The sequence below is a fragment of the Felis catus genome, chromosome D1, assembly GCF_018350175.1.
Source record: "Felis catus isolate Fca126 chromosome D1, F.catus_Fca126_mat1.0, whole genome shotgun sequence".
NCBI lineage: Eukaryota > Metazoa > Chordata > Mammalia > Carnivora > Felidae > Felis > Felis catus.
Window position 1 is genome coordinate 39,870,959 of NC_058377.1, and position 20,203 is coordinate 39,891,161.

General features: G+C 46.9%; 1 protein-coding gene across 3 annotated transcripts in view; it reads left to right on the forward strand.

Moving 5' to 3' along the window:
- Positions 1-15,963, forward strand: part of VSTM5 (V-set and transmembrane domain containing 5) — a 31,535-nt gene extending 15,572 nt beyond the window's left edge. For 2 of the 3 annotated variants that reach the window (XM_023239333.2, XM_045038598.1), the window contains exons 2-5: positions 11,729-12,055; positions 12,168-12,308; positions 12,462-13,034; positions 14,421-14,875. In XM_023239333.2, coding sequence (XP_023095101.1) covers positions 11,729-12,055; positions 12,168-12,308; positions 12,462-12,505 — 512 coding nt within the window. In that variant the 3' untranslated portion in view covers positions 12,506-13,034; positions 14,421-14,875. Of the gene's footprint in view, positions 1-11,728; positions 12,056-12,167; positions 12,309-12,461; positions 13,035-14,420; positions 14,876-15,784 lie in introns of those variants that run through there. The other variant, XM_023239334.2, reaches the window with a different exon arrangement.
- The last annotated feature ends 4,240 nt before the right edge of the window (positions 15,964-20,203 follow it).

Genomic DNA, 20,203 nt, shown 5'->3' on the forward strand with positions numbered 1-20,203 from the left:
ATAGTTTATGTATTTATTTTGAGGAGCAGATGTGTGGGGGAGGGGCGGAGAGAGAGGGAGAAAATCCCAAGCAGGTTCCACACTGTCAGCACAGAGCCCAACGCGGTGGGGGTGGGGTGGGGGTAGTCTTAATCTCACGAACCTTAAGGTCATGACTTGAGCTGAAATCAAGAGCGGACGCTCAGCCATCTGAGCCACCCAGGCAGCCCGTGAAGCATATTAACCCAGGTCTCCTGCCTGCCTGCCTCCCAGATGGAGATAGTACCTGTGAATTACGAACATTTTCCAATGTGAAAAGTCCGTGGCTGAGATTGGCATGCAATTTATTTATTTTGAGGATCACGCCATTTTTTATCTTTTAAGTAATTCACAAACTTGCTAAGATAGCCCAACTGTCCAAAAAGGTATAAAGTGAAATGTAAGGCTTTCTTCAACCCCAGACACCCAGTCCGTCCCCAAAGACGAGCACATCACTGGTTTTTAGAGTATCCTTCCAGAGATTTTCTATGTCGTTATGTGGATAAATCTATGTGCGTGTGTATATACATATGGTTACTTAAATGGAAATATTCTCTATATACTGTTATGCCTTGTGCTTTTTCATTTTTTAGATAATCGAATATCAGTGCATATAGATGTGTCTCATTCTTTAAATGTCTCTGTAGTACTAGAATATGAATATTGATAATTTTGTTTAACCAGTTGTGACATAGTAAGAAATACATATTTGGTCACCTCTCCCTGGTTCCTCACACAGAGCCCCTCATATCCTAGTCATTTACTAGATAATAGGAGCATCTCCTGTTACAATATTTGGTCTTACTCCTTGGTTCCTGACACAAAAGCTAACTGAGGCCCTTGGAATCTCCAGAGTGATAAGTCTGTCTTTTTGTTTGCCAATGAGGTGACTTTTGGAAGATGAAGGCTGGTTGGTAGAGGAGCTAACCATGGGATTAGAAAGTTAGAACTTTCAGCCCTAACCTCCTTGCACCACAACCTCTGGAGATAAGAGAGAGGCTAGGGATTGAGTCAATCACCAATGGCCAATGACTTTATCAACTCTTCCCAAGTAAGGGAACTTCCCCCCAGATGCTAACTGAAGAAGCTTGGAGAGCTTCTGGATTGGTGAGCCCATCAAGGTGCTGGGAGGGTGGCACACCTGGAGAGGGCATGGAACCTTTGCACATACCTGTCTACACCTCTCTTCCATGTCGCTCTTCCTGCGTTGTATCCTTTATAAAAATAACAGATAATAGTAGAGTGCTTTCCTGAATTCTGTGAGCCATTCTAGCAAACTATTGAACCTGAGGAGGGGGTGGCAGAAACCTCTGTTTTATAGCCAGTTGGTCAGAAGTACAGGAGGCCCAGGGGCGCCCTGGGGGGCTCAGTCAAGTAAACATCCAACTCTTGATTTCGGCTCAGGTCACAATCTCGAGGTTCGTGAGGTCTAGGCCCACATCGGGCTCTGCACCTACAGTGTGGAACTTGCTCGGGATTCCCTATCTCCCTCTCTCTGTGCCCCTTCACCTCCCCCCCCCCAAATAAATAAATAAATATTTTAAAAAAGGTAGTACGGAGGCCTCGACTTGTAGTTGGTGTCTAAAGTGGGGGTGGTCTCATAAGACTGAGCCCTTTAGGGGTGGGGTGTGCTCTCCCTGCGGGTAGTTGGTGTTGGAAGAGTTACGAGTAGTGTAAGAGCCCGTTTTCCCTTACTGGTCTCTTACCGGTGAGCATACAGGATGCCTCTGGTCTTTTGCTACTACAAAAGACTACACTGTGCTTCAGTAACAAAACCTACATTTGTGTTCCCTTATTACTTGTAGGATCCGTTCATAACCGTGGAATTTCTGGGTCAAGAGGTGTGTGCTAATACTATTTTCATAGATTTTACCATATTGCCCTCCAAGAAGGTGACACCCATTTACAAATCCCCACAGTAATGTTGGAGTATAACTTCGTCCTGCTTCTGACAATGTAACGTTATCAGACCGCTTCGTCTTTCCCAGCGGATAGCGGCCGAGCCATTCAGTTTTCCCAGCCGGGGTTTTGCTGGGCTGTGATAATTGCATAAGACAGGTGGTCACAGGTGGTGACCCACAGAAATGCTATTTTGGAGTGATTTTTTTTTGGTTGGGGTACAACTACAGGAACCTGATGCAGGGGAGCCCCCTGCAAGCCTTCGCCTTAAACCTGCATCTGTCCACACTGTTTGGATTTGGCTGACGACTGGATGACTCCTCAAGGCCATTCATTATACAGTAAGATGATCAGGGGCGAGCTGAGCTTTGGTCCCTGAGTAATCAGGCACTGAGAGGGAGAATTACTACCTGAGCTAATAGGAGGGATAGATACCCTGTAAACTGGGCACACATGTCCACCCTCAACACCATTCATGGCGTCTAAACCCAAATGCCAATGTGTAGGGTTGCCATGCTGGCCTCCAACGTAGAACGGTCTCCAAAATTCCAGGCTACTTGTTTCAAGAATGACAGAGGTTAGGGGCGCCTTGGTGGCTCAGTTGGTTAAGTGTCCAACTTCGGCTCAGGTCACGATCTCACGGTCCACGAGTTCGAGCCTTGAGTCGGGCCCTGTGCTGACGGCTCAGAGCCTGAAGCCTGCCTGCTTCGGATTCTGGGTCTCCCTCGCTCTCTGCGCCTCCCCCACTCGTGCTCTGTCTCTCTGTCTCTCAAAATAAATAAACATTAAAAAGAAGAAGAATGACAAAAGTTAGGCAGCGAGGTAAATATTTTAGTTGCAGCTTAAAACTGCTGTTTCTCCTTTGATCTCTTTGGCCTCAGCAGACTTGGAGGGGAAGGGGGCCTCACCAGCATCCCCCTCAGCTCCGCACAGATCCTCCTGTTCCTGATCCCTCCAGGGGGGCAGCAGTTTGACAGGCAGGGCACGCGTGTCTTTATTCGTCCATTCCAGTATACTCTGAGTGCGCACAAAGTGCCAGGCACTGTGCTGGGCTCTGGGGCTTCTGAAATGACTAGAAACGAGTTCCAGGCAGACCTACTGTGCACACGCTCACTTCCTGCTGCCCTCGCTCCCCGCCAAGTACAGGCCAAAGCCAGTGCCTGGGGTTGTTCTCGACTGTTGGGGCTCAGTCGTGGGCTGTCCTGAAGGTGTGTAGGACAGGCGCATGTGGTGGGCTCAGGGCAGTGTGAGCCATGTGCGTGTAAATGTTCGATCTGCTGCCAGATCGCCCTCCAGGAGGCCCCGTTCAGATCCTGCTGTGCCTCTACTTAAATGCCATCTGAGGGCCTCCCTGCCGGAGGGCTAACTCCCTCAGATAATCTCCAGCTTGCTACAGATTCCTCAGGCTACCTACCACCCTTTTACTCAGCAGGGCCGGAGGGAGCGGAGGATCCTTCCTGCCTCCCTGGGTGGGCTCACTGTTCTCCCAGCCAGGATGGCGCTTCCTCCCTTTCCCACAATTTTAAAATTTTATCCTTCAAGGCTCTGCTTCTTTCTCTTTCTTTAAGCTTATTTATTTATTTTGAGAGACGGAAAGAGCATGAGCGCGGGAGGAGCAGAGAGAGAGAAAGAAGAGAGGGAACCTCAAGCAGGCTCTGTGCTGTCGATGTGGAGCTCGATGCGGGGCTCGAACCCATGCACCTGAGCTGAAATCACGACCCGAGCTGAAATCGAAAGTTGGACGCTTAACCAAGTGAGCCACGTAGGTGCCCCGCGGCTTCGTTTCATTGAGTGTCTGTCTGCTCCCTTCCCCAGCTCCTTGCAAACTTCCTGGCTCCTACCAGGGCAGTGAAATGCACACTGGATGTCACTCTCAGTTCAGCCACTTAATGTGACATTGCACAAATTCTGTGTCTGTCTGCTCCCTTCTCCAGCTCCTTGCAAACTCCCTGGCTCGTACCAGGGCAGTGAAACGCACACTGGATGTCACTCTCAGTTCAGCCACTTAATGTGACATTGCACAAATTCTGTAACCTCAGTGAACTTAACATGTGCTACTCTGTCAAATGGGGATGATAATAATACTGTTCACCAGGCCACACCCGCGAGCCAGCGCCCCGTTGCGGAGAATGCGATGGCGTTCTGGGGTGGCATTCAGTGACTGTGGGGCTGCAGTGGGATTGCTGACCTTGGAGATGCGTTAGGAAGGCAGAGCGTTAAGGGAAGAGTGGCTTTGGCCCTCCCTCACCTCTGCCCCTGCCCCGCACCCTCAGGTGCCTCAGAGATCAGCTCTTGTGTACCTTGGAGTTTTCTCGTTGCTCCTCAACATTTCTGTGAGTCTCCGCGTAGCCGACAGTCCTGGTTTGCTTCTAGCACTGACACTCCCCAATCCTGGGAAAACCCCTGGGCACCCCGGGAGGGCTGGTCATCCCAAGGCTAGTGACACAAACCTGAGCCAAGGAGAGCAAGCACGGGGCCGAGTGCTGTGCCCTGCGGGGCGTCACACGTGTCCTGTCACCCGCCCTCCCCCACCTCACAGCCTTCATCTGGAGGCTTTTCGGTCCTCTTTCCACAGCAGAGGAAGCTGAGGCTCTCGAAGGTGAAGGGATTTCTCCACGGGGAGGACACCCCCCGGGTTGAGTCCACGTGGATCTGCTCACATCATGAGCCCCCACCACACCTCCCCGCCCCTTGGAATAACACTTCTGTCCTGTGCTTCCTCGCTCCGCCGCCCTGCTCCAGCAGTGTTCCTGATGTAGGCTTTCTGACTTCCAGTTTACTGCTCACAGGCTCGCTCAGGGTGACAGCAACACTTGCTGGTTCTCGGCTGTGTCAGATGGTCACGCTGGCTGCACAGGTGGCTTTTCAGATAAGATGAGTTGTCCCAATAGAGGTGGCCTCCATGACTCCTGACACCCAGAGTCTGCACCAGCCATCCGTCCATTAGTTGATACCCTTGTTCATCGAGATTGTGGTCTGAATAGGCTTGACCTTTGCTGTGATTTCAGGAAATAGATCATCTTCAATCATCAATTTCTTTAAAGCAGCAAAATACAGCCTCTGTAATTTATTTGTCAGAAAAGGAGTAAGGAACCATTCTGAGTAGTATATTCCAGCCCATTCCTGGTAGCTGATTTCTGCTGGCACTTTCCCTCTGATTAGTTTCTTTTTCTTAATGTTTATTTATCTTGAGAGAGAGAGCACAAGTGAGCACGCGCGGTGGAGGGGCAGAGAGAGAGAGAGAGAGGGAGGGGGAGAGAGAATCCCAAGCAGGTTCTGTGCTGTCAGCCCAGAGCCTGACACAGGGCTCAATCTCACCAAGTGTGAGATCGTGACCTGAGCCGAAATCGAGAGTCAGAGGTGCCCCTCCCTCTGATTAGTTCTAAGTGGGTCTCCCCAGTACCAGGAAGTCAGGCTTTCAGGGAGCACCTTGGTTCAGGTTCCAGTGACTTCTGCCTTATTAAAAATCTTTAATTCTGTGACACCTTCTTTAAAGGAGGGATGTGCATCTGGGAAATGGGTAGAATTTAGTTCTTCTCTGCTTTTCACATAGAAAGCAAGTGAAGATATAAACCAAGGTCAGCTTTTAACCTTTCTTTAAACTTTGTCCACCAGATTGCTTGGTCTAATCAGGAGAACCTTAAAAAGGTTTTTTTAAAATACATTTTATTTTTTTATTCAGTAAACAACTGAAATTCAAAACTTATATAAATGTATAATTTGGAAAATAAAATTCCATTGCCATCCAGTCTCTAAGGGGCAATCCCCGTTGACAGTGAACATATATTACTACAACATTTTCTGTATGTAATAGGTACCTATTTATACAAACATAAATAAGATCATATTATGCTGCTTTATAAATCTCATTTTTTAACCTAGTAACATGTTGTAGACACTCTCCCTTGTCCATGCAAAACTTATCCTTGTTAATGGCTGCCTGGCATCCACTTTACAAGTGAAATCTGATTTATTAAACCAACCTCCTTGAATAGAACGTTTTGAGCCAGGTCTAAGGATTGGTCTAGCTACTTTCTCTGGACTTATTCTGAGTGATCTTAGCATGAGGTACAGAGGCGGGTTACTCATTAATTCAACTTTTAAACTAAGGTGACAAGCAGTTTGCCTTTAAATTTTTAGAACTGTTAATTTTCCCTCCTAATTATAGATAGATAGGAAAAGGAACTCTTTGTTCTAAAAACCTAGTTAAATGCCTGGTTGGTTTGATTAGAAGGAGGTTTTAATATTAAAATCTTTATTTTTTTTTTAAGTTTATTTATTTATTTTTAGTTAATCTCTACACCCAAGGTGAGGCTCAAACTCACAACCCCCAGATCAAGAGTCACATGCTTCCCTGACCTCGCCAGCCAGACACCCCAGGAGGAGGTTTTTACGGTCAAAGGAAAATACAGACTAGTCGACCAGTTTCCAGCTGTATCAGCGTCTCAGAAACTTGGGCTTGTTATTTTTGTTTATTTGCTTTTCAGTTTTTCTATTTCTTGGGCCAGAGTATCTATAAGACTCAACATGAAGGTCCCTACGGGTATTGAAAGGGCTGGCAGTATCCCAGGAAACTAATCTGTCAGTAACCTTGACCAACATGTTTAACATGAGTGTGCGTGAAATACACATGTTGCGATGCAGGTTTATCACTAGCTCTAAATATGGTTCTCCAAATCTTATGGTAATCATATTCCAACTGTTCGTATTTGGGGTCAGAGAAATCTGAAAACATTGATAAATGATCGTCACAAGGTGAAGTGGGAAAAACAGTTTTTTGTATGTTTGCTTTTTTAATGGAAGTATAGTGGACGTACAATGTTACACAGTGAGATTCCACAGGTCTTTATGTTATGCTGTGCTCACCACAAATGCAGTTACCCTCTGTCCCCGTACAACACTATTGCATTGACTACATTCCCTGTGCTGTACCCATGACTTGTCCCATAACTACAGCCTGTACCTCCCTCTCCCCTTCACCCATTTTACCCATCTCCTTACCCCCACCCCTCTGGAAACCATCAATTTCTTCTCTGCATTTATGGGCTTGTTTCTGCTTTTTGTTTGTTGGTTTGTTTTGGGTTTTAAATTTTACATGTAGGTTAATTCATACGGTATTTGAATTTCTCTGTCTGACTTATTTCATTTAGCATCACACTCTCAAGGTCCATCTGTGTTGTCCCAAATGGCAAGATCTCACACTCCATTGTGTGTGTGTGTGTGTGTGTGTGTGTGTATTCCAAACATTTTCCATCGGTGTGTTTTCATTCTTGTCTCTATGGATATTTTTATTTCTTTTTGATTTCCTCATTGAGGTCTGTCACCTCCCTGATTAGGTTCACCCCCAGGTATTGTAGTCTTTATAGAGCAATTGCAAATGGAATGTTTTCTTAATTTCTATTTGCGCTACTTTATCATAGTGTAGAGAGATGCAACAGATTTCTACATATCCTATATTCAGCAATGACGGGATTCATTTAATATTGCTAAATTTCTGGTGGTGTCTTTAGGAAAAAGTTTTGAATAAGACAAAACTGCACTTAAGTCCCATCCTTTCCATTTCCTAGCTACATGGGCATGTTGCTGACTCAGGTAAAAAATTAGAAGGATTGGTAAGCACGTAAGTATGTATTATCGTAACTGGCACATGAAGGCTTGCCTAAATTATAGTTCTCTTTCCTACTTGTGTGTTACCTTTTATTTTTATTTATTTTTTTTTCTTACATTTATTTATTTTTGAGACCGAGAGAGACAGAGCATGAACGGGGGAGGGTCAGAGAGAGGGCGACACAGAATCTGAAACAGGCTCCAGGCTCTGAGCTGTCAGCACAGAGCTCGACGCGGGCTCGAACTCAGGGACCGCGAGATCATGACCTGAGCCGAAGTCAGCAGGCCGCTTATCCGACTGAGCCACCCAGGCGCCCCGCGTGTTACCTTTTAGATATGCAAATTTGTCAAACCATTTCGGCAGCAGCATTTCTCAGGAAATCTTACCCTTCTTGTTGCTATAAATATTTGTCATTCACTTATTCAACTCAACAAAGATTTACTGACCAATCCCTCTGTGTCCGGAATTCTGCTGGGGGACACAAAGATGAAGAAAATACATTAACTCCTGCCCTCTGAGGGCTGACCTGGAATTTGACCTCTGTTTTCTTCCTGAGAGAGGGGCCAAATGTGGCAAAATGTTAATAATTAGTGAATTAAGGAGAAGGTACATTATTAATTGTACTTGCCTTTCAACTTCGCTGTGAATTTAACATGTTTTAAAGCCCAGAGTTGGCGAGAAACTCGATCTCTGTTACTCGACAGTTGTAACCCATGAGAACCATTATTACCTCCCAGTGTCTCACCTTGATGTTTATCAGATTATGTCTAGTCACCTAGCCGAGGCCTTTCGGAGAGAAACACTAGTGGAAAATGCTGGGGATGGGAGAAGGCAGGGAGACATGTCTGGAAAAGTTAACAGGTGTGGTTACCTAGAGCCACACAGCAGGGGCCTTGGAGCACCTGGACACCCAAAGATTGAGGGGCCAAACAGGAAGTGGAGGGCGGAAACCAAGGGATTGGCTCTGAGCTTAAGTTCTGCCCTGTTCGTTACCCAATGTCCAGCCGTCTCTGGCCGGTCCTCTCAGGGAGGGTGCGGGGGCATCTGTCACATTCCGTGCTCTCCACTGCCAACCAGTGATGACTGGTTTGAGCATAGAGATTAAATATGTGGGCTTTGGAGCCAGCTTGCGTGACTCTCAGCCTTGCAGAATGAACTTGGACAAGCTAGTTAGTCCTGTTGACAATGAGGTTTTGCTCCATTCTCGATAGAATTGCAGTAGGTTGTGTGCGAGACATTCATGAGGCAATTTGTGCAGGTAGTTGCACGGGGCTTGTGCATGGCACCCGCTTACTACACATATGACGGCATATATGTATGACCTCAGTCAACGGTGCTAGTACACGCTTGTGCAGAAACTTCTGCTTGACGCCTCTTTGACTCACCCACCGCCCACATCTAGTTCGCCAGCATGTTTCTTCTCCCCTGTGAGGCTATGCCTCATCTCTTCTTTTTATTTTATTTTATTTTTTAATGTTTATTTATTTATTTATTTATTTAATTTTTTTTTTCAACGTTTATTTATTTTTGGGACAGAGAGAGACAGAGCATGAACGGGCGAGGGGCAGAGAGAGAGGGAGACACAGAATCGGAAACAGGCTCCAGGCTCTGAGCCATCAGCCCAGAGCCCGACGCGGGGCTCGAACTCACGGACCGTGAAATCATGACCTGAGCTGAAGTCGGACGCTTAACCGACTGTGCCACCCAGGCGCCCCTAATGTTTATTTATTTTTGAGAGAGAGAGAGACAGAGCATGAGCAGGGTTGGGGCAGAGAGAGAGAGGGAGACACACAATCCAAAGCAGGCTCCAGGCTCCGAGCTGTCAGCACACAGCCCAACATGGGACTTGAACTCACAGACCGTGAAATCATGACCTGAGCTGAAGTCGGACGCTTAACCGACTGAGCCACCCAGGTGCCCCTTGACCTCTCTTATCTGTCCCCTGCAGCAGCCACCTGCCTGCTCTTCCTGCATCTGGGCTTATCCCCTCTCCCCCAGAATGTTCTCCACAGCAGACGTTCTCAAGCTTAGCGGAGAATGTCCCCTCCTGCCTGAGCCCTCCTGTGGTTCCCATCAGCCATGAGTGAACCCCACTCTTGACCCTCACATTGTGGCCCGTGTCCTGCCAGCCCTCTAGCCCCACCTCTGTCTCTCCCCACTGCATTCTGACATGCTGGCCTTCCTTCTGTCCCTCAGACACACCAGCACTCACCATCCCCTCACAGTTTTTTCACATGCTCCCTCTGCCTGACCTGCTCTTCCCTCAAGTCTCCACACGTTGCATGCCTGTCATTCAGGTCTCCATTCAAAGGTCATCTCCTCAAACCCCTTTGCACTGCTGGTGGGAATGCAAAGTGGTGCAGCCGCTCTGGAAAACAGTATGGAGGTTCCTCAAAAAAATGAAGAATAGGACTACCCTACGACCCAGCAATTGCACTACTAGGTATTTATCCAAAGGATAACAGGAGTGCTGATTCTATTGGGCCCATGCACCCCACTGTTCATAGTAGCCAAAGTATGGAAAGAGTCCAAATGTCCATCGACTGGTGAATGGATAAAGAAGTGGAATATATATATATATATATATATATATATATATATATATATATATATACATACACACACACACACACACACACACACACACTGGAATATTACTCAGCTATCAAAAAGAATGAAATCTTGCCATTTGCAACAACATAGATGCAAGGAGAGTGTATTCTGTGAAGCGAAATTAGAGAAAAACAAATATCATATGACTTCACTTGTGTATGGAATTTAAGACACGAAACGGATGAACATAAGGGAAGGGATGCAAAAAGAATATAAACACATAAGAGACTCTTAAATACAGAGAACCAACTGAGGGTTGCTAGAGGGGTTGTGGGTGGGAGGATGGGCTAAATGGGTGATGGGCATTATTAAGGAAGACGCTTGTTGGGATGAGCACTGGGTGTTATACGTAGGGGATGAATCGCTGGATTCTACTCCTGAAATCAAATCGTTATTGCACTACATGCTAACTAACTTGGATGTAAATTTAAGAAAAAAAATAATTTAAAAAAAAAAAAAAGGTCATCTCCTCTGCGAGATCTTCCCTGACCATTCTCTCTAGAACCACCTTTACCCCACTGGTCACTAGTGCCCTGTTTTATTGTCTTTAAAGCATTTGTCATTATCCAGAATGATTTCATTTGTTTATTTCATCCTTGTGTGCCTCCCGTTTAAGAATGGAGTCACCAGGGAGGTTTACTGTTTATCCAGTAAACAGTCACCTTGGATCTTGTTCACGGGGTGTGTGTGTGTGTGTGTGTGTGTGTATGTGTGTGTGTGTGTATATATATATGTGTATATATATGTATATGTGTGTGTACACATGCACACACCGTGTGTACACACACACACACACACACACACACACACAAAATAGCACAGACTGAGGGGCTTAAGCAACAGAAATTTATTTTCTCACAGTTTCAGAGGATGGACAGTCCTAGATCCCGGGTCTAAGCACAGGTCAGTTCAGTTTCTGGTGAAATCTCTCTTCCTGCTTCTTGCTGCAACCTCACATAGCATTTTCTCTCATTTCCCCCTTGCATTCCCGTGGAGAAGTAATGAGAGAGAGAGAGAGAGCTCTCTGGTGTCTCTTCTTATGAAGACAGTAATCTTATTGGATCAGGGCCCTACCCTTATGACCTCATTTAACCTGGATTACCTCCTCCTTTTTTTTTTTTTTTTTTTAATGTTTATCTTAGTGAGAGAGACAGAGACAGAGTGTGAGTGGGGAAGGGGCCGAGAGAGACACAGAACCTGAAGCAGGTTCCAGGTTCCGAGCTGTCAGCACAGAGCCCGATGTGGGGCTCAAACTCACAAACTGTGAGATCGTGACCTGAGCCAAAGTCAGACGCTTAACCGACTGAGCCACTCAGGTGCCCCTAACCTTGATTACCTCCCTAGCGGCTGCATCTTCAAATACAGTCACACTGGAGGTTGGGATTCCGACATGGGAGTTTCATGATGCAGGGTACAATTATTCAGTCTATAATGTTCACCACTGTAGTGCCAGCACCAGAACCTAGAAGATAGCCTGGCATGTGCTAGGCACTCAATAAATAGTTGCTGAATAAATCAACGAGTCGTGAAAGTCCGCTTTCCTCTAAGTTCATACAGACGCTGCCCCATGTCTGGCATTCCATCCTGCAGGTCAGGGTGTGTCCCTGTACATCCCCCAGTCGGCCATCAATGCCACGGTGGAGGAAGACATCTTGCTCTCGGTTGAGTACTCCTGCCATGGCGTCCCCACCATTGAATGGAAGTACACCTCCAACTGGGGCGCACAGAAGATCGTGGAGTGGAAGCCGGGCACTCAGGCCAACATCTCCCAGAGCCACAAGGACAGGCTCTGCACTTTCGACAACGGCTCCATCCAGCTCTTCGGCGTGGGCGTGAGGGACTCGGGCTACTACATCATCACGGTGACGGAGCGCTTGGGGAGCAGCCAGTTTGGCACCATCGTGCTGCACGTGTCGGGTAAGGCAGCCCCCCCGGGGCCTGGCACCTCTCTGAACTGCCCACGTGTGGGGCAGCGACTTCGTGGTATTAAAAGAGCCCTTATCTTCCCCTTGCCCTGCCCGCCCCGTAGAGATCCTCTACGAAGACCTCCATTTTGTGGCTGTCTTCCTTGCTTTGCTCGCTGCCGTGGCCGCGCTGTTAATCAGCCTCATGTGGGTTTGTAATAAGTGTGCGTATAAATTCCAGAGGAAGAGAAGACACAAACTCAAAGGTAATTCTCTGGGCCCTGTGGTGATCCATTCACGCTTTTATGACTGGAGGTGGTTCTTGTTATCCTGGTCTCACCGAGAACCAACCCCCCCCCCCCCCCCCCCCCCCCCCCGTGGCTGGCGGGCAACTGACCGGCTTGTCTTTTGCTTTGCAGAGAGCACCACTGAGGAGATTGAGCTGCAAGATGTGGAGTGTTAGCCAAGGCTGCGCCCAGTTACATTCCTACCTCAAGCGGAGAAGAGTATTTTCCACAAAGGGCGCGAACGCCGCCAATCCGCCCTCCCCGCCTCCTGCCGCCCGGCCAGTAGCCACACGGTCCCGAGGGGACTGCGGATGTTAGCGAAATTGACTCCGTGGACTCCAGGACTCTGGATTGGACAAAGTCCGTTCTAGTGCTTGCAAGAGCTCAAGGAGAAGCGTGCTTGAGGCTTTGGGCCAGAGCCTCGCTCGGCTGCCGCTTTGCGGACCCACGCCGGTGGCCTCGTGCTGGTCGGGCCGCTTGCTGGCTACACTCGTCGCGGCCCTGGGGGTGGCCGCTGGAGGTGTCCCCGTGTCCGAGGCCGGAGTGGCCCCGGACCGAGCGTGCAGCCAGCATTGGACAGGCTCTCCGTGTTCCTTTCTGCTCTGCTGGTCCCTCCAGCCTCTGCTGCGGGAGCTACTGTGAGAAAACCCGAGGCTTTTAGATGATCTGCCTGCCATGCAGGGGGAGAGACTGGGCCCTAATGAGGTGCTTGGAACAGACCCCGGGGCCTGGTTAGGGAGAGGGGCTCGGCTTGTTCCTGAGGGATCAGCGTCAGAAGCAAGGAATAGGGAGAAAATGACCTCTCCCTTCCTCTCGTAGCCCAACATTAGTTGGATTTTCCCTCCTCTGGCCCCTACTTAGGCCAGAGTGAGGAACACAGATGTTCATCTCCACTGTGGGCAGCAGCTGGCCTCCAAATGGCTTCCCGACAAGCCAGGTTCTGGTACCTATGAAAGCGAGCCTGCGTGGTGGGTGGTACGACTGTGCCCCTCGTCACCAACACTTTGTCTCAAGTCAGGCCCTTGCTCCCTCCCAAGTGGGCTTAGGAACACTTGGCGCTCACCTACCTCACAGTCGGGGTATCAGGTGAAGCCCACAGTATGCACAGAGCTCACTGAGCAATTTCAGGAAAGCAGGAGGATTCTTCAAGGGTCTGGAAAGCCAAGCAGGCTACCGAGTGCTGTAAACTGATACACGCTCTGGTGTCCCGGGGCTCCACGGGGACCTGGGGACTGGAGCACAAGTGGCTTGGGCTCTTAGGCTCTCGGCTTGTCAGTCACCGTGTTTACTTGAAAGTTTCTCCACCCCGACTTCCATTTGGCAAGCTCTAAATAGGCATGAACTTGTTTTCCATTATCCTTTCTCTCTCCAACACTCTTAGCTACAGACCAAACGCACCAGGCCAATTAGTGGAGCATTCCCTTCTCTTCTCCTCTTTGTTTTTTGAAATGTTTGTTTTTGCGAGAGAGGGGTGGGGGGGCCAGGGAGGGGCAGAGAGCGAGGGGGACAGAAGATTCAAAATGGGCTCTGTGCTGACAGCAGAGAGCCCGACTTGGGGTATGAACTCATGAACTGTGAGATCATGACCTGAGCCGAAATCCCATGCGGCACCAACTGAGCCACTCAGGTGCCCCTCTCTTCGCTTTGAAGTCCCCAGTGTCAATATCTTTTCTACTTCCCATGTGGCAAAAAAAGTTGCCTGGAGAAGTTAGGCCTTTCTGTAAATAATCCGGGGTAACAAGAAGGGATTTTTGGAGTAGTCACACAGGAGCTCTGTGCTCTTAGAGAAAGTCTCTAAAGGCATTACTTGATTCAAAAGGCAAGAGAGCAGTTGGTCTACACAACTGATTTGTAGCTTGAGCCACCTGCACAGAGAAGGTTCTCACCCCCCAGGCCACCTCCTGTGCACACACTTGTAAGCCCGCACACCTGTGCCCTTTCCCCAGGCAGCAGTCAGAGGAACCAGTCCCCCCCCCCCGGGGATGGGTTCCTCATACAAGTCCCCACTATCATGAAGAAGCAGGGTGGGAGTACGGGAATAAAAAGGGGGTCAAGGATAATCTGATTAGTTCTTTCTTCTCTTTCCCACAGAAAGCGCATCAGCAGGAAACCCGTCTGGATCCGGGCACCTGCTGGCATCTGTGTGTGCTCTTTTGCACCACCTGCTTTCCAGAACTGTGCTTCTAGCTTGTCAGAAGTCAGGGGTGGTAATCTCCAGAATAAAAGGAGAGATGGAAAAGTGGAACCAGTGAGAGGCCTTCATGGCAAACCCAAATGTAAATTAAACTGCCCCCCACCCCAAAGCTCATGAAAAGTTATGCCCCTGGCTTTCCATTTCTTTATTTTGCACTTTTAAAGCTCCCTCCATCCCGAACGGTCTTGTGGAAAGTATTTGATTCCAGAGCCTGAAGTGTTTGTCTATTTTTCAGAAAAGAAAATCTGAAATTCCAGAGGTTGGCCACTGGAAATGTTAAGCTGTAAGTTATGTTTTAAACTGTGAAAAAAAAAATTGTTGTAAAGAACAAAATAAAGCCTGAAAATCCCCAGCCCTTTGTGTGTGAGCCCAGTCCTGCCAGGCGCTCAGAGGCCCTGGGTGAGGTTTCCATCACCTGTGGGCATTAGAAAAACCCCAGCCACAGCCATGGGTCTGGCACCTTTTTTATTTTTATTTTTATTTTTTTTCAATATATGAAGTTTATTGTCAAATTGGTTTCCATACAACACCCAGTGCTCATCCCAAAAGGTGCCCTCCTCAATACCCATCACCCACCCTCCCCTCCCTCCCACCCCCCATCAACCCTCAGTTTGTTCTCAGTTTTTAAGAGTCTCTTATGCTTTGGCTCTCTTCCACTCTAACCTCTTTTTTTTTTTTCCTTCCCCTCCCCCATGGGTTTCTGTTAAGTTTCTCAGGATCCACATAAGAGTGAAAACATGTGGTATCTTTCTCTGTATGGCTTATTCCACTTAGCATCACACTCTCCAGTTCCATCCACGTTGCTACAAAGGGCCATCATTTATTCTTTCTCATTGCCATGTAGTATTCCATTGTGTATATAAACCACAATTTCTTTATCCATTCATCAGTTGATGGACATTTAGGCTCTTTCCATAATTTGGCTATTGTTGAGAGTGCTGCTATAAACATTGGGGTACAAGTGCCCCTATGCATCAGTACTCCTGTATCCCTTGGGTAAATTCCTAGCAGTGCTATTGCTGGGTCATAGGGTAGGTCTATTTTTAATTTTGTGAGGAACCTCCACACTGCTTTCCAGAGTGGCTGCACCAATTTGCATTCCCACCAACAGTGCAAGAGGGTTCCTGTTTCTCCACATCCTCGTCTGGCACCTTTTTTAAATGACGAGGAACTGTAAACATTTTAGTGATTCTGAAAAACACCTGCCCGTCATTCTGCCCTGCATCCTCCCAGAAGCCTAATTGGAAGTTTTTGCTTCCAGAATATTAACCATAATTCAACAGAGTCCTTTCTGCTTCCGGAAAGGGCTGAAATAAAGATGTGACCATTGTACCACCGCGTTCAACAGTGCGTGAGATGCCGCACGGAACGTAACATGCTCTGTCTACAGAACGTCCTCTCAGATTGCGATCTAAGAAAATTAAAAAGGTATACACCGTACTTTCTCATTTCATCGTGTTCCGGGTTTGGAAGGACGGCGGAGGCCCCCGTGGGAGGCACGCACAGCACGCCACGCCCCCTTGAGATAGACGTCACAGGAAGGTGAGGAGCTGCGCAGTGCGAGGTAGCCAGTTCTGAGACCTGCCCTGAGCAGGAGCCTGCTGTCAAACCCTGGGGCAAGGGGAACCCTCCCTCTGCCATCGGTTTCATATCCCAGCCTGGGTTTCTTTGGCGCTGCAGGGAAGCATCGAGCGCCTCTGGTTTAGGGACGCAGAGCCAGCCCTGTGGCCACTGTGGGCGCGTCTGTCCACCACGCAACTTCTCAAGGGGTGGCGGCCTTTCCAGTCCGCGCGTGGTGAGGCTCAGGACACCACTTCCACTGCCTTTTAGAAATCAGGTGGGCGTTGGGGCTTGGTTTCATTGCAAAGGTGAGAAATCCTTCTTTAAAATTGAAATGATACTCAAGTCTGTGTATAAAGTAAACAGTAAAATTCTCCCTCAAGTCCTACTCCCAGAGGGAAGAGTAGTTACATTGGGCATGTATCCTTCTAGCCGTAGGCATCTGTGAACACCTCTCTCTCTCTCTCTCTCTCTCTCTCTCTCTCTCTCTCTCTCTCTCTTTCTTTCCATGCACACATCCCAATAGTCCATCTGTTTTCTTTTTAGGCAAATGGGCTTCTGTGATATGTGTTATCCTACAATTGGCTTGTTTTCCCTTAATGTTTCTTAGGCAGTATTTCGTGTCTCTACTTATTCCTAAACTTCATTCTTATTGCCTGCACAGTGCAATCCCTAGCATGGATACATTACAATTGTTCACTCAGAAGGTACTTTTTATTTCAAATGATATATACAAAAATAAATATCTTGAGCCATCTTTCTTTCAATGGCAGACTTGTTCCCTCAACCAAGGTGGCTGCTTCTTGTTAACTAACACAGTCAGCTTTGTTCCCTAGGAATCCTTTACTCTTTCTGGACTTCAGAGTGATTGTTTCATCATATTGGTGGGTTTTATTGTAAAGCTTATTAGGGACTATTTGGAGGAGAGAGAAAGAGTATTGTTCATGCAAAAGAAATCCAAAGTTTCAGCTTTAAAATTTTTTTTGTGTGTTTATTTTTGACAGAGAGAGAGACAGAGCATGAGCAGGGGAGGGGCAGAGAGAGAGGGAGACACAGAATCTGAAACAGGCTCCAGGCTCTGAGCTATCAGCACACAGCCCAACGCAGGGCTTGAACTCACAGACCGCGAGATCATGACCTGAGCTGAAGTCAGACACTCAACTGACTGAGCCACCCAGGCGCCCCTAAAGTTTCAGCTTTAGATGTCACCTTATAAAGTGGAAACAGGTAGGTTACATTCCTTTGATGCAACAGACCAGGGTTTGTTGTGGGCAGTTCTGCCCCTAAAAATGCTAAAAGTATTTTTCCTTCAGGTACCTCATGGTTTGAACGATTTCTTTTCTTGCCAAACAAAATGAATTTATTAAACAATTATTTATTTTCCTGTTTTTATTAATCACAAATACTAAAGTGTCAATTAGGATTCCTGGTCAAAACGAAATCACTGGTATCACTTTGATAGTGTTCTGGCAAAGAATCTGATGGTGAAGTTTTGTTGGGTAAATGTGTGATCGCCTTTAGGCTTTTTCAAATACTAAACACAGATCACAGTTCTCTATTACTGCCTTTTGGGTCCCAAGGGGCTTGGACTGGGAGCATTTGTAAAGTGCGTCAAAAGAAAAGCTGTGAATAGATTTAGGTAAGAGACACATCACTGGCTTCATCTAAATTATTGGGAAGTTTTGCAGACTGTATGTTACTTTTGGGGGGGGGTGGGTTAATCTTAAATTACATGAATAAATACAGCCAAGACTCTACTAAGAGAAATGTACATTTTTAACCTCAGAAAGCTTTGGTTTCTGTTTTTTTTTTTTTTTAACGTTTATTTATTTTTGAGACAGAGACAAAGCATGAATGGCGGAGGGTCAGAGAGAGGGAGACACAGAATCTGAAACAGGCTCCAGGCTCTGAGCTGCCAGCACAGAGCCCAACGCGGGACTCGAACTCACGGACCGTGAGATCATGACCTGAGCCAAAGTCGGACGCTTAACCGACCGAGCCACCCAGGCGCCCCTTAACGTTTATTTTTGAGACAGAGAGAGACAGAGCATGAACAGGGGAGGGGCAGAGAGAGAGGGAGACACAGAATCGGAAACAGGCTCCAGGCTCTGAGCCATCAGCCCAGAGCCTGACGCAGGGCTCGAACTCACGGACCGCGAGATCGTGACCCGGCTGAAGTCGGACACTTAACCGACTGAGCCACCCAGGTGCCCCACTTTGGTTTCTGTTTTAATTGAAGTATGATCCACACGCAATGTTATGGTAGTTTCAGGTCTCACCATGTTAGATACCATCTGTCACCGTGCAACGTTATTACAATATTGACTGTATTTCTTGCGCTGTACTTTTAATCTCTGTGACCTATTTCATAATTTGAAGTTTGTACCTCTTAATCCCCTTTATCAATTTCACCCATTCCCCCACCCACCTCCCTCTGGCAACCACCAGTTTGTTCTCTGTATTCGAGTCTGTTTCCGTTTCTTCTTTTGTGTTTCGATTCCACTATGAGTGAAATCCTATGGTATTTCTCTGACTTGTTTCACTTAGCATAATAGGTGTATATACATATATAGAAGTACACACACACACACACACACACACACACACACCACTCTTCTTTATCCATTCATCTATTGATGAAACCTTGGGTTGCCTCTATACCTTGGCTATTGTAAATCATGCTGCAATAAACACAGGAGGTCCATATCTTTTCATTTTCTTTGGGTAAATATCCAGCAGTGGAAATACTGGATCACAGGTATTTCTGTTTTTAATTTTTTTGGGAACTTCCACACCGTCTTCCAGTGTGGTTGCGTGAGTTTGCATTCCCACCAACAGTGCAGGAGGGGTCCGTTTCCCCTACATCCCCACCAACATGGTTATTTCTTGTCTTTTTGATACTAGGCATTCTGCCAGGTGTGAGGTGGCATCTCATTGTGGTTTTGATTTGCATTTTCCTGATGCTGAGTGATGCCGAGTGTCTTTTCATAAGTCTGTTATCCATCTGTATATCTTCTTTGAGAACATGGCTATTAAGTTCCTCTGCCCATTTTTTAATCAGGTTGGTTTTTTTTTTTGTTTTTTGTGTTTTTTTTTTTTTTTGGTGTGGCGCTTTATCAGCTCTTTATATATTTTGGATTTTAACCCCCTTTGGCTATATCATTTGCACATATCGTTAACAGGTTGCATTTTCGTTTTGTTGATAGTTTCCTTTGCTGCGCAGAAGCTTTTTATTTTGACGAAGTCTCAGTAGTTTATTTTTGCTTTTGTTTCCCTTGAGACATATCCTTAAATATTTGCTAAGGCCGACATCCAAGAGATTGCTATCTATGTTTTCTTTTAGGAGTTTTATGGTTTCGGGTCTCATATTTACATCTTTAACCCATTTGAGTTAATTTTGTGTATGGTGAAAGAAAGCGGTCCAATTTCATTCTTCTGCATGTCGCTGTCCAGTTTTCCCAACCCGATTTGTTGAAGAGACTTTTTCCCATTGCATATTCCTGCCACCTTTGTCCTAGATTAACTGACCATGTAGCTATGGGTTTATTTCCAGGCTCTCTATCCTGTTGCACATGTGCTACTTTTATATCTCAAACTTCTCCCTCATCTATCACTTCAAGCCAAATATAGTCTGTTCTACAACAAATGTTTCACAATCAGTAAATAGGAAGAGAAATAAAGTATAATACGGAAGTTTTCCTGGTTCAAGGGGAGCCAGAATATTGGGAGCAGAAAACCACGTTGGCCATGTGGTGAGCTCAACTTTTAAAGAAGTACAAATGAGCACCAGTTATTTCAGGCTCCTTTACCGTAATTTAGGCCGTCTCCTTTTTTGGGTATTTAGATCGGTCTCAATTTTTCAGTTTGCAGACGGTGATCTCTGTGACTCTGTCCTTTGCGAAGTATGCCTAGAGGATGAATTTCTAGAGGTAGACTTGTAAATAGGAAACAGCAAACTTGAGAACGAAGACGAAGCTCCAGTCACAAAGTTCGCGTAGCACTTGGCACTTGCTATTTCAGACACAGGGTTTCTCAGCTGTGAACTGCCTGTCAACGTCAGTTCCCACCCTGAAGTGAGAGTCAGAGATTTTAGTCCCAAGGCAACGAAGAATTGGAGTAC